The 12105-nt window shown below is 37.7% G+C and overlaps 1 protein-coding gene across 7 annotated transcripts in view; it reads right to left on the bottom strand.

Moving 5' to 3' along the window:
* RTTN (rotatin) overlaps window positions 1-12105 on the bottom strand; it is a 109381-nt gene that overhangs the window by 55211 nt on the left and 42065 nt on the right. For all 7 annotated transcript variants that reach the window (XM_081562667.1, XM_081562668.1, XM_081562669.1 and 4 more), the window contains 7 exons: window positions 10074-10162; window positions 9373-9490; window positions 7672-7768; window positions 6963-7031; window positions 4604-4792; window positions 3306-3545; window positions 1960-2104 (listed from right to left, as the gene is read on the bottom strand). In XM_081562667.1, the coding sequence (XP_081418793.1) occupies window positions 1960-2104; window positions 3306-3545; window positions 4604-4792; window positions 6963-7031; window positions 7672-7768; window positions 9373-9490; window positions 10074-10162 (947 nt within the window). The remainder of the gene's footprint in view (window positions 1-1959; window positions 2105-3305; window positions 3546-4603; window positions 4793-6962; window positions 7032-7671; window positions 7769-9372; window positions 9491-10073; window positions 10163-12105) is intronic.

Here is a 12105-nt window from a genome sequence, read left to right as displayed (position 1 = left end):
ACTATAAAATTCATAATCATTTAAATATAAAGTTTTATCTGACGATAGTTACACAATTTAGGTAAATATATTTTAATTTTTCTATTGTTATATACTATTTACAGCCTTATTTACAAACATTCAACTACCGTACAGATTTTCAAGAAAAGGTTCTAAAACTAAAGCCTGGGACATATCTGCTATTTTCACAAACCAAAGCCACCACAACTCCCAGTGTACAAGAACTCTAACCAAAGAAGGAGATTGTTTTAAAGGTTATTCTTTTCTTAAAATGAGCAAAAATATGATGAAGTTATAAAAAAGTGTATAGATCAAAAATCAAGTTATCAAAAAACTCATTTAGAGGAAAAGCTTTATAGAAATTATTTTAATAATATCTTAATATCTAATCTCTAAAATATTTCAGCAGGCTTAAAAGTTAAAAGAACTATGACATTAGGTGTTCCTGTTTGCTTTATTAAAAATATTCAGGAAAAAAACTGCCTAAAAATGCTTCCTCAATTTTTTAGTAATTAAAGGATAAAAGAAAATAAGAGCAAATTCAGTAGTTCAAAATCATCCTTGGGAAAGGAATAGAAGAGTAAACTTGTATTAATAAGTCTATGTACTCTGGGAGGACAAGTATCTTACTAAGAACTCAAAAATTATAATTCAAGGGAATTAGCATGTTGTCTCTCATTCAGTTCAGTTCAGTCGCTCAGTCATGTCTGACTCTTTGCGACCCCATGGACTGCAGCACGCCAGGCCTCCCTGTTCACTGCCAACTCCCATAGTTTACTCAAACTTGCGTCCATTCAGTTGGTAATGCCATCCAGCCATCTCATCCTCTGTCATCCCCTTCTGCTCCTGCCTTCAATCTTTCCCAGCATCAGGGTCTTTTCCAATGAGTCAGCTCCTCACATCAGGTGGCCAAAGTATTGGAGTTCCAGCTTCAGCATCAGTCCTTCCAATGAACACCCAGGATTGATCTCCTTTAGGATGGACTGGTTGGATCTCCTTGCAGTCCAAGGGACTCTCAAGAGTCTTCAACACCACAGTTCAAAAGCATCAATTCTTCGGTGCTCAGCTTTCTTTATAGTCTAACTCTCACAACCATACATGACTACTAGAAAAACCATATCTTTGACTAGACAGACCTTTGTTAGCAAAGTAATGTCTCTGCTTTTTAATATGCTGTCTAGGTTGGTCATAACTTTCCTTTCAAGGAGTAAGCATCTTTTAATTTCATGGCTGCAATCACCATCTGCAGTGATTTTGGAGCCCCCCAAAAATAAAGTCTGACACCGTTTCCACTGTTTCCCCATCTATTTCCCATGAAGTGATGGGACCGGATGCCATGATCTTAGTTTTCTGAATGTTGAGCTTAAAGCCAACTTTTTCACTCTCCTCTTTCACTTCATCAAGAGGCTTCTTAGTTCCTCTTCACTTTCTGCCATAGGGTGGTGTTATCTGCATATCTGAGGTTATTGATGTTTCTCCCGGCAATCTTGATTCCAGCTTGTGTTTCTTCCAGCCCAGCGTTTCTCATGATGTACTCTGCATATAAGTTAAATAAGCAGGGTGATAATACACAGCCTTGATGTATTCATTTTCCTATTTGGAACCAGTTTGTTGTTCCGTGTCCAGTTCTAACTGTTGCTTCCTGACCTGCATACAGGTTTCTCAAGAAACAGGTCAGGTGGTCTGGTATGCCCATCTCTTTCAGAATTTTCCACAGTTTATTGTGATCCATAGTCAAAGGCTTTGGCATAGTCGATAAAGTAGAAATGGATGTTTTTCTGGAACTCTCTTGCTTCTTTGATGATCCAGCAGATGTTGGCAATTTGATCTCTGGTTCCTCTACCTTTTCTAAAATCAGCTTGAAATTTTACTTTTCCATATTTCCATACACAGTATTAATAATCTTTATAAATACATCATCTGTCAAACCTAAAACTCAAATTCCTTAACAGCACTTACTTGTCTAAGAAGTAATTCTAGAAGCCAGTTTAGAAGTTCTACGGGTACATTTTTCCTTTGTTCCTTCAATAACTTATTGAGAAAATGTATGATATCTATTAACAGCTTCTCATCTTCAGTGCAAGCAGGAAGAATCTGTAAAAACCTACAATAAAGAAAACCATAACCATGGTTTCTAGTTCTTTAAAGTAAGTGGTGTGCAGATAAGTATTTAGCAGGTGGCTGAGCAGTGAGGGGGAGGCTGACTTGCTGTGCTTGCCAATTTCTACAGTGTAAATACCCTGCCGTGTCTGCCTGTCCTCCACCAAGGGACCACCCAGCTCACCATTACACAGCATTCCCATGACATACACAGATCCATATAAACAGCTTCAAGAACACATATAACAGTAAAATGTTGTAAAATAATTAGGAAGTGATGACTTTGCATAATTGTTACCTTTATCTTTCATATAATTTGACTGTAAGTTTACAAAATTAAGAGTGGTTGTGTTTAACAACTAACTTGCAAAAATTCAGACAACTTAACCAACAGCTCTCTAACAAGGCAGTCCTAGCTGGCTCCAGCACGCCATTGGAAAAGGCGAATTAGATGTCCAAATTGTGAGAGCTAAACGAGCGTCCACATTTTAGAAACTCATACAACCTTGCATTTTGAAAACTGTACACTTTCTGTTTAACAGAAAGTTATATATTTTATACTAAAGTCATATGAAGACTGAAATGTAAAATTGCTGGCAACAGCTGTTTATCAGTCTTGTTTCAAATGCAGTCATCTGCTACCAGTTAAACGTGTTAAATTTACAGGCCAGGGTTTTCTAATAACTACCAAAGGACCTACACATGGTTATCAACTTCATGAAATTCAGAGTAAAAATATCAATGAGATAATTTACTTAAGAACAAAACAAAGGCAAAAGCAAATAAAACAGCCAGGGTTACCAAGGCTTTAATCAATTCCCTGATACCTCAGCTCATTTATAATATGGACAGGATAAGCATTCAGTTTGTTTATCACATCTTATCCTAACCACTTACTTTTGTAAGATAAACTAAGATTTTTCTATGATAGGACCTAAAAATAGAATAACTTTAACATCTATAAAAAATTATAACAATTTATTTGTAACTCCAAACTGCAGTAATTATGTTCAAATTTTCTCTTTTGCTGTTATTAGATATGCGTTACAGATAATTAAAAATCCTTAAGCTTTTCTTTCTAAAAACACATTTCTCTCTCTCGATACTGACAATAAGAACACATGCTCTTATCTTAAATGTATGGAGGGGAACCCAAATAGGATCCAGTCCAGGTCTCTGGCCCAGCACCTTGAGCTGACACTGACCTGTTTAGTGTGGTGTGCCAAGACAAGGACTTCAGGGTAATCCCACATGGGCCAGTGCCGCCCTTGAAAGACAGTCTGTCATTTAGGAGATAAAAACTCATCCTTGTGAGGGCGGCCCTCACTTCCCTGTGGCCTGCGGCCTGAACGATGGAGCGGAGACAGTCCTTGAGTCCACTAGGTGTGTGGGTCATCTTCAGGGTAAGGGTGTCCTCAGTGGATAACTTCAGTGTATCTAAAAATCTAAACAAAGAGCAACAGAAGCTATTTAAGTAAAAGCTCACAATTATTTTTATTATCAACTAGCTCCCCCAAATTCTGTTTTATCTTTGTCTGTTTTTTTTCAGTCTACTTTTTTATTATATATTTTTTTTATTTGTTTTGCCATACATTGACATGAATCCACCATGGGTGTACATGTTTTCCCCTTCCAGAACCCCCCTTCCACCTCCCTCCCCATCCCATCCCTCCAGGTCATCCCGGTGCACAGCCCCCAGCACCCTGTATCATGCATTGAACCTGGACTGGTGATTCGTTTCACATATGATTAAAGGGTGACTCATGGCCAAAAGAAAATCTGATGTGTATCTGTCAATATTAGGGTTTTACAGTAGCTTGCTGCTAAGTCGCTTCAGTTGTGTCCGACTCTGTGCAACCCCACAGACGGCAGCCCACCAGGCTCCCCCATCCCTGGGATTCTCCAGGCAAGAACACCAGAGTGGGATGCCATTTCCTTCTCCAATGCATGAAAGTGAAAAGGGAAAGGGAAGTCGCTCAGTCGTGTCTGACTCCTAGCGACCCCATGGACTGCAGCCCACCAGGCTCCTCCGTCCATGGGATTCTCCAGGCAAGAGCACTGGAGTGGGGTGCCATTGCCCCCTCCTACAGTAGCTTGAAGATATTTATATTGACATTTTCCTGCTTAGAGAAATATAATTTTCACCCAAAAGAAAACACTAATTTTCAATATATTTAAAAGCCATCACCATCACAGTAATGATAACAAATGCACATAGACTTATTAACCTTTTACACTAACCCAGAGCACTTTTCCTAGTGAATTAATCTATTAACTAACCCAACTTTATACAACTCTAAAACAGCAGAGAACAATGTGTTTAAATTTGTTTGTGTGATAGTTTTTTAACAGGAATGAATACATACAAACTATAAACCAAGGTAAAAATTATTACCTTCAGTGAAAAAGCAGATGACCATAAGTAAAAAAGCTACTTGATCTATAGGAAAAATAAGGCCTAATTAATTAAATGTGAATGCTTTTCTACATGTGTCACACTTACTCCTGGATTTCAGCTTCGGAGTTGACTTGCTTTAACACATTGTCACTCCCGTGATACCACGACAGGTTCCAAGCCATCCTCAGCATATCTGATACTGGCTTCAAGGCCAAAGAGTCAGCAGACAATGGCAAAACCATGGAGTAAGGACTCACGGCGTGGTGGCCAAGTACATGCACTGGTAGATGATACCTGAAGAAAAGGAATAAAAGTAATCCCAAACTTTTAAATTCCTAAATGCTACTGAAAAGGGTGAGCCACAAAGGAGCGTTAGTTCTATGCCTCCCACTCTACAATAACACAGAGATCTCTCTCATGGTCCCGATTTTAAGCAGTTGTCATGCTTTATCCTCCTGCCCTCCTCCACACTTCCCCGAGAACACTTATTAAACAGTTTCCTGAAGATTTACCACAGTCCTTGTTGTATTAGAGTTATTTGCAGAGGGAATTGACAGCCCCTGAAATCAAGACCCATGGCTACAGTGAACAACACAGACATGGTGTTCAACTGAAACACACATGTCTACTGTGTGCTAACAATGTACGTCACCTTTTATTCAGTTACATGGCATGGTAGTATGATATCCATTTTACAGGTGACCAAAATGAGACTTACAGAGGCTAAATGAATTGCCTATGTTCACAGCAGTCGCTAAGTGACAGAATCACAACTTAACTATTTTCGCTTGAGAACACAGTGGCATCAACATAAACTCAATCACTCTGTGTTACCAAGAGAACCCAGAAATATTTTTAGATCTAAGAAATATTCAACAGCAGCATCTCTGAAGGTTAATTTAACAGTGTTTAGCAGTATAGCAATGTCTAGCATCTCAAATGTTAAATAATAATTTTGCTAATAAAATAAATCCCAAATTCCTAATTCGCATATTTGTAACTAATGTCAGGTAAACATACTTGGGTAGGATTTCTAAGAGGAACTTTAGTGTGCTTCTTCACTTCAAGCATCTCAATAAAAGAAGATAAGGTAGGATTCTGTATACAAATGAGACTGCATAATTTAAGAAAAGATAAATTTTAAAAATTGGAATTTTCCTTAGGAGTAACCAGGACTCCTCAGAGAAATGGCTAATGTGAGGTGTGAAACAGGTAAATCAAAGGTGAATCATGGACGTGCCTGGTGGGGATCCGGACGTTACACTGATATATGTTTTGTGGAGCGGCAGGCACTGCTACACTGGGGCCGGGAGGGTGACTCACTTTGGTGGCTACAGTGCACCACTCTGGAATACTGTTTAGGAGCACCTACTAAAGCTAAACGTGTAAACACCCTCTGATCTATATATGTTCAAGAACATTCTTAGCAGCCATGTATTCATAGTAGCGCCAAACAAAGCAACCAAGTGTCCATCAGGGGTAGAATATAAACTACATGGCTGTATACTCTCACACAGAACACTGTATCTCACACAGAACACTGTACACCAATGAAAATAAACCTAATCGTGCTTCATGACACGACACAGACAAATCTCCCCAAGTTGAACAAAAGAAGCCAAAGACAAGAATATACTTTATAAAGTGCAAGAACAATGTATAATAACAGAAATGAAAGCACAGTAACCTTTGTGGGCACTGGAAGGTAAGGAAGCATGAAAGTGGTTTCTGGCATGCTAGTGATATTTTGTACCTTAATCTACCTGTTAGATACATGTGTGCATTTATCTGGAAAAATTTATGATTTGTAAACTTTGTGTACACTTCCATAAAAAACAACTTACTTTTTAAAAAGTCTTAAGAAGTATGAGTACAAATGTAATTCATGACCTGATTGGATCTTGTTTTAAAAAAATAATCCATAAAGGATATTTTGGATATAATTAGAGAAACTGGATCAAATTACAGAATTACTTTTGATTTTCTTAAATGTGACCATTCATGGTACAGTGGTTATATAAGATAACATCTTAATTTAAAGAGGTACACATTAGAATAATTGGGAGGGAAGTAAAATTATGTCTGAAACTTATCTTTAAGCTGGTTGGGGGAAAAGATGACATAAAAATTAATGAATGTATTGAAAGAGAGGGGGAGAGGGAGGGAGGAAGGAAGGAAGGCCTACGTCCTAGCAGTTGCTGAGTCTAGACTGCAGGATACACAAGTGTTCACTGCGCAGTTCTCTCAAGTTTTCTGCAGACGTGAGCAACATCAAAACAAATATCTGGTGACAGGGGGATACACACTTACTGAACCCTTAGGAGCCCCCTGTGAAGGAAACGTGAAAGCGCTAGAAGGCATGTGATGAAAAGCTAGATGAAAACTTCAGCAAATCACAGATGTTTATTTCCCTTTCAGTACCAGTATTTTACCTTCAAGAAAATCAAAGAAAGAAATTCTTTACCTTCTAGAGACTGAAACGGGCAAACTGAAGACTGATGGTGAAGATGGTTTGCAGGAAGGACTATCAGACCTATTTCACAGAGGAAACATAAAAGCAAAGAAACACCTGAGTGGACCGTCGTTATGTTGAACAAGCAGAGCCCACGTCCCCTCCTCGACCGATGCTCAGATCAGGAGCGGCACCTGATTCTGTCATTCAGTCCAGTTACAACACGGCGCCACTCCCCAACCTACTAATAAAGAGCAAACGGTGCTTTTCTTTCAGAAGTCCACATAAGAAATGACTGAGACGATGCAAGTGCTATCCTGGCAGGGGGCCTCCGTGTCTCCCTCCCAGGAATCCTGCTCAAGGTCAGTGTTAATCAGATGCTACCATGTTAAACATCTTCACCAAGGTTTTTTAAATTAAATATTCAAGAAAAAAACACAAAATTGAGAGTATATACCAAAAATGCATTTATGATAGAATTTACTATAGTAATTATTAAATTTTGTACTTAGTGATGTTCAAAAGTAAAGTTCAGGGTGACTTTTTGAGCCAATGTGCTTTTTAATACTGCTTACTCAAACCAAAAATCATACCACATATATCTACCATGGAAAGCATAAGCTTCCTAAGTCAGAAATTTCCATATATTGCTGCAAGGGTGCATCAGACACCTTAGACAGATATTTCAGAGCAAAATTCGTTTAAAACTCTTATAGCTCACCACATATCCATTCTTGATACTTCATCAAATAACAGAAGACAAAACAGTGCTCCAACTTCAGTCACAATGGTACAATCTTCATGAAATATCAAGGAAACTGAGAAATAAAAAGAAGCATAACTTTATATTTTCACTTCAAGAAAGAATGAACCTCAAATTTAAAATATCTTAACTCAAAGAGACGAGATGCCATTCTCAGAGAAATGCACTGTTAACCCAGATAAACTGACATTACTATAAGAGTGGCTCTCAACCTTTCAAGTCTCTGCAGGGCTTGTTAACAGAGGCTCTGATGTAGTACATTTGGAGGATACAGACACTACTGGTCTAGCACATAGTACCCAGTCAACGAATGTCTGCTGCGTGACGAATTTTCCTTGTTGAGTACCTAGGTAAAAAACTAACTTTGTCCTGAAACTAAATTCATTAATGAGAGATATTATCATTTATTCTCAGACTCAATTAAGTAATGATTGGAAACATCAATGAGATAGAAAAAGTGTTAGAAAGGGTACAGATTATGTTAGCTTAGAAAACACCTTTGAATCTAATAGGCACTCATAATTAGTTGACTGCTTGAATAATTTAAATCAAAATCATAAAGAAATGGTAAACTGGAATTAAGTTCTGCTGAATGAGGTTAATAGGAAGATAATTATTAATGAGATGAAGGAAAACTACAGATCCATAACTGCTACTCTTCCACATCAATCTATTAAAAAAATTATAAAATTTTACACACTACTCAAAATATATGAGGCTGAACACTCCGAGTCTCTAGAACTTTAGAAGCTTTATCAATATTAGAAGCTTGGTTAGAAGCTTTATCAATATTATTTAAACTGTGTCCTATTAACTTGGCAAGCAGGAATCATTAGAAGACAAGAAAATACTAAAATAAAATGACTATATTCTAAGGATATTTTGAACATAAGTATCATTTATCTCTTAAAATGCCTAATAACTGACAAGGTTAAGCATATTGAGACATCCGATCAAGACATTTCTTGTAGAGTATTTAAAAGCAGTGGCCTACGCTTCTAGGAAAGAAAACAGCATATAATGTTACCAAGCTCTCTAATGAGAACAGTCAGAAAAGGCAAGAAAAATTTAAAAACAGAACAAAATTACATGGAGTTTTCCCATCTAAATACATTACTCAATTACAACCAAACTGAAAGGGGTTAAAAAAAAATCACACTTTATAAAATGTAATATAATACATTGATGCTCAGACCCATTCAGGATGGTCTAGTTCCCACTCCCCACAGACTGGGTTTATATATATACCCTCTAGACCAGTTTAAGGATATAAGCAGTTATCACAGTAAAGCATCAGATCTAAAGGCACAAAATAAAACAATAGAGAGGAAACAGATGCTGGAAAGAAGGCAGTGGTGAGAGCAGCTTTCGCCCCTCACTCTGCAGGCGAGAGCTGACCACCGAGCACCCCCGACAGCTACCTCACCGTGCAGGGAGCCGGCACAGGCTTCAGCCCTCCCAGCTGTAAGGCCTACTCTGAAACAGGATTTTAAGAAAATTTCCACAAAAGTGTTAAACACTTTCCACTGCGATGGGTTTTTTTAGCGGCATACCTACTTTGGTATTCTGTTAGTAAAGCGGAAAGTAAATGTCACCTACAGTTAAAGAATAAACACTTAAAGCTTAAGACTGAGCTCCTTACTATCAGAATTTATGTACCTCTGAAGAGCAGGGTCAGGAGAGAAGTCTGCTGGGACAGAGAAACTCGCAGGACCGGGTCGGCGCAGAGGACCTTCCTCAGGAGCGTGAGGCTCGGCTGAACCAGACACTCCACCACCTGGCCGGCGGGGGAAACACAGTTTTCTATGGTCATCAGTTCTAAGATGAGATAAAATATACTTTGCATATGTGTGTGCGTGCATGTGTGCTCAGTCGTGTCTGACTCTTTGTGACCCCATGGACTGTAGCCCGCCAGGCTCCTCTGTCCATGGGATTCTCCAGGCAAGAATACTGGAGTGGGTTGCCATTTCCTCCTCCAGGGGATCTTCCCAACCCAGGGATTGAACCTGCATTACAGGCAGATTCTTTCCAGCTGTGCCACCTGGGAAGCTCCAAAATATAACATTATCTTCTTCTAAATTCATGCTTTTTCACCAAAGTTATGGGACACTAAAATGCAAACATTAGGAATTGTTTTCCACTAAAAGTAAGTTTTGTATATACTTCTGCTTATGTATCTAATAGAAACTTTAAGGTTACTTTTCCTTTAGAGAGTTCACTTTTAAGAAATTAAAAAAAAAAACAAATGAACAGGTCGTGGGTGTTACTCAAGACTGACACTCCAAGAACTCATCCAAATCCAGGTGAATTCATTTCAAATTTAATTAATAAAAACAGCAGTCTGTAAAAATATGTCTTACCTCACCATCCTGACGCACACATTCACTTAAATACTCAATTATCTTGTCAACTAAGCGCAATTTTTTCACCACAGCGTGCATTTTAATATCTGTAGACCAAAAAAAAAAAAAAAGTTACTAAAAATTAAAGAACATTTTCTATAGTCTTAAAAATACAGAACAGACATCTACACAACTTTCAAACTGTTAAAAATAGTTGAAAATTAGAGGATGACAGCTTAAACTTTTTACTTTATACACATCTCAACAATTTGAAAACTTTTAAGTAACAAGCACATCTTCTATAATGTAAAAAAACTATTTAAAAAGAATCATTAAATGAACTAGTTCAGATTCTGAAAAGTACCAGAATTTAAGTATACAAATGAATCCTTTAATTTGTACATGGAAAATTATTTTAGGTTCTTTCACTGGCATTTCTTCTCTTTTCCAAATCCATCATCTCAAAACGTTCAGACTCTCCACAAGCTAATGTGTAAATATTGCTTGGAACATGATTTTTCTATTAACACAAGTTCTTTAATCTCAAACTCTTAATACAACTCTTAAAATATAAAAGAAAGGGTCTGTAACATACTCTACATATTTCTAAAGAACACGACTCTGTTTCAGTGAACACATTCGTGCGGACATGTGTGCACACACTGGCACGGTCTGAGTGTGTGTGTCCCCACAGAGCTCATCTGTGGGAAACCCAGTCTCCAGTGTGGTGGTTCAAGGAGGTGGAGCTTCTGGGAGGTCATCAATCATGAGGGTGGAGGCTTCCTGAATGAGATTAGTGTCCTGATAGAAAGAAGAGAGCTTTGTTGCCCCTTCTCCATGTAAGGACACAGGAGGAAGACAGTCAACTATGAACCAAGAAACGGGCTCTCACCAGACCCTGAATGTACCGCACCGTAACCTTGGACTTTCAGCATTCAGAACTGTGAGAATAAATTTTTGTTGTTTGTAAGTTACCCAGTCTGTGGTATTCTATTACAGCATCCCTAAAAGACTAAGACATACACACACATAGGTACTAGAGATACCATTAGGACCAAAAACTCTCATTGCTTCTAAGTTAGATATAAGTATTTCATAACTTGCAGACAAATTTTCTTAATTTGTCCTCCTATATTCTCATTAAGAAAAACATGCAAACATAAAATTGATATTGAATTAGTAACTATCACTGTAACTGTCTTCAACTGCCACTTTAAAATGGCAGTTTCCACTACCCTCTAATATAGTGCATACCAAATTATGAGCTTTCCTTTTGAAATATTGGACAATACCAAAAGAATACTCTCTAAAAGCTTTTTTTTAATCTTCTTAGCCAAGGCTCTCCACATTTCCCTGAGCCTGATTTTCTGTAGTTTCTACTACTGTTATTAAAACCACAAATATGTTGAATATGCCTTTCCATGTTACTCTCTCATTCCAATCAGAATGGTAACATTCATCATATGCCACCTTCCAAGTTGAAAAAAAATACTTTTATGTAAATGCAAAGGTACTTCTCTCAAACATTAACGATAAATTACACACATCACATATAGGAAAACACTAAAAACTAAGAATAACAACACTACAAACAAAGCTAAGAGTACATTCTGCTACTTCTTTTTAAAGATAAACCTTTAAGGAAAATACATAGTTACAGTGCATTATTTTTATTGTACCTATCCACAAAGTACAATTTGATTGATTTCTTTAAGCAAAATGGAACAAACAGAACACCATGTACCAGGTAAACTGAGAAAGGAAGATGCAATTTACTGTTCGAATTATATCAACATCTTAAAAGGAAGATAATCTTATCAGATGACATTCCACAGGTCAAATAATCATAATCTAGACCAGAGGTCAGCAAACTTTTTCTGTAAAGAACTAGATAGTAAATATATCAGGCTCTGTGGGCCACATATGGCCTTTGTTGCATATTTGTTAAAAACGTAAACATCACCCTTAACTTGAAGGCTGCAGAAGAAAAACAGGCCACAGGCCAGAATGGCCTACAAACCAGTTTTCCAGCCCCTGGCACTACTGTTTG

This window comes from Giraffa tippelskirchi, chromosome 14, assembly GCF_054371585.1.
Source record: "Giraffa tippelskirchi isolate mGirTip1 chromosome 14, T2T-mGirTip1v1.2.pri, whole genome shotgun sequence".
NCBI classification, from domain to species: domain Eukaryota; kingdom Metazoa; phylum Chordata; class Mammalia; order Artiodactyla; family Giraffidae; genus Giraffa; species Giraffa tippelskirchi.
The sequence above is the reverse complement of the archived record's forward strand: the minus strand, read 5'-3'. Positions and strand labels throughout refer to the sequence as shown.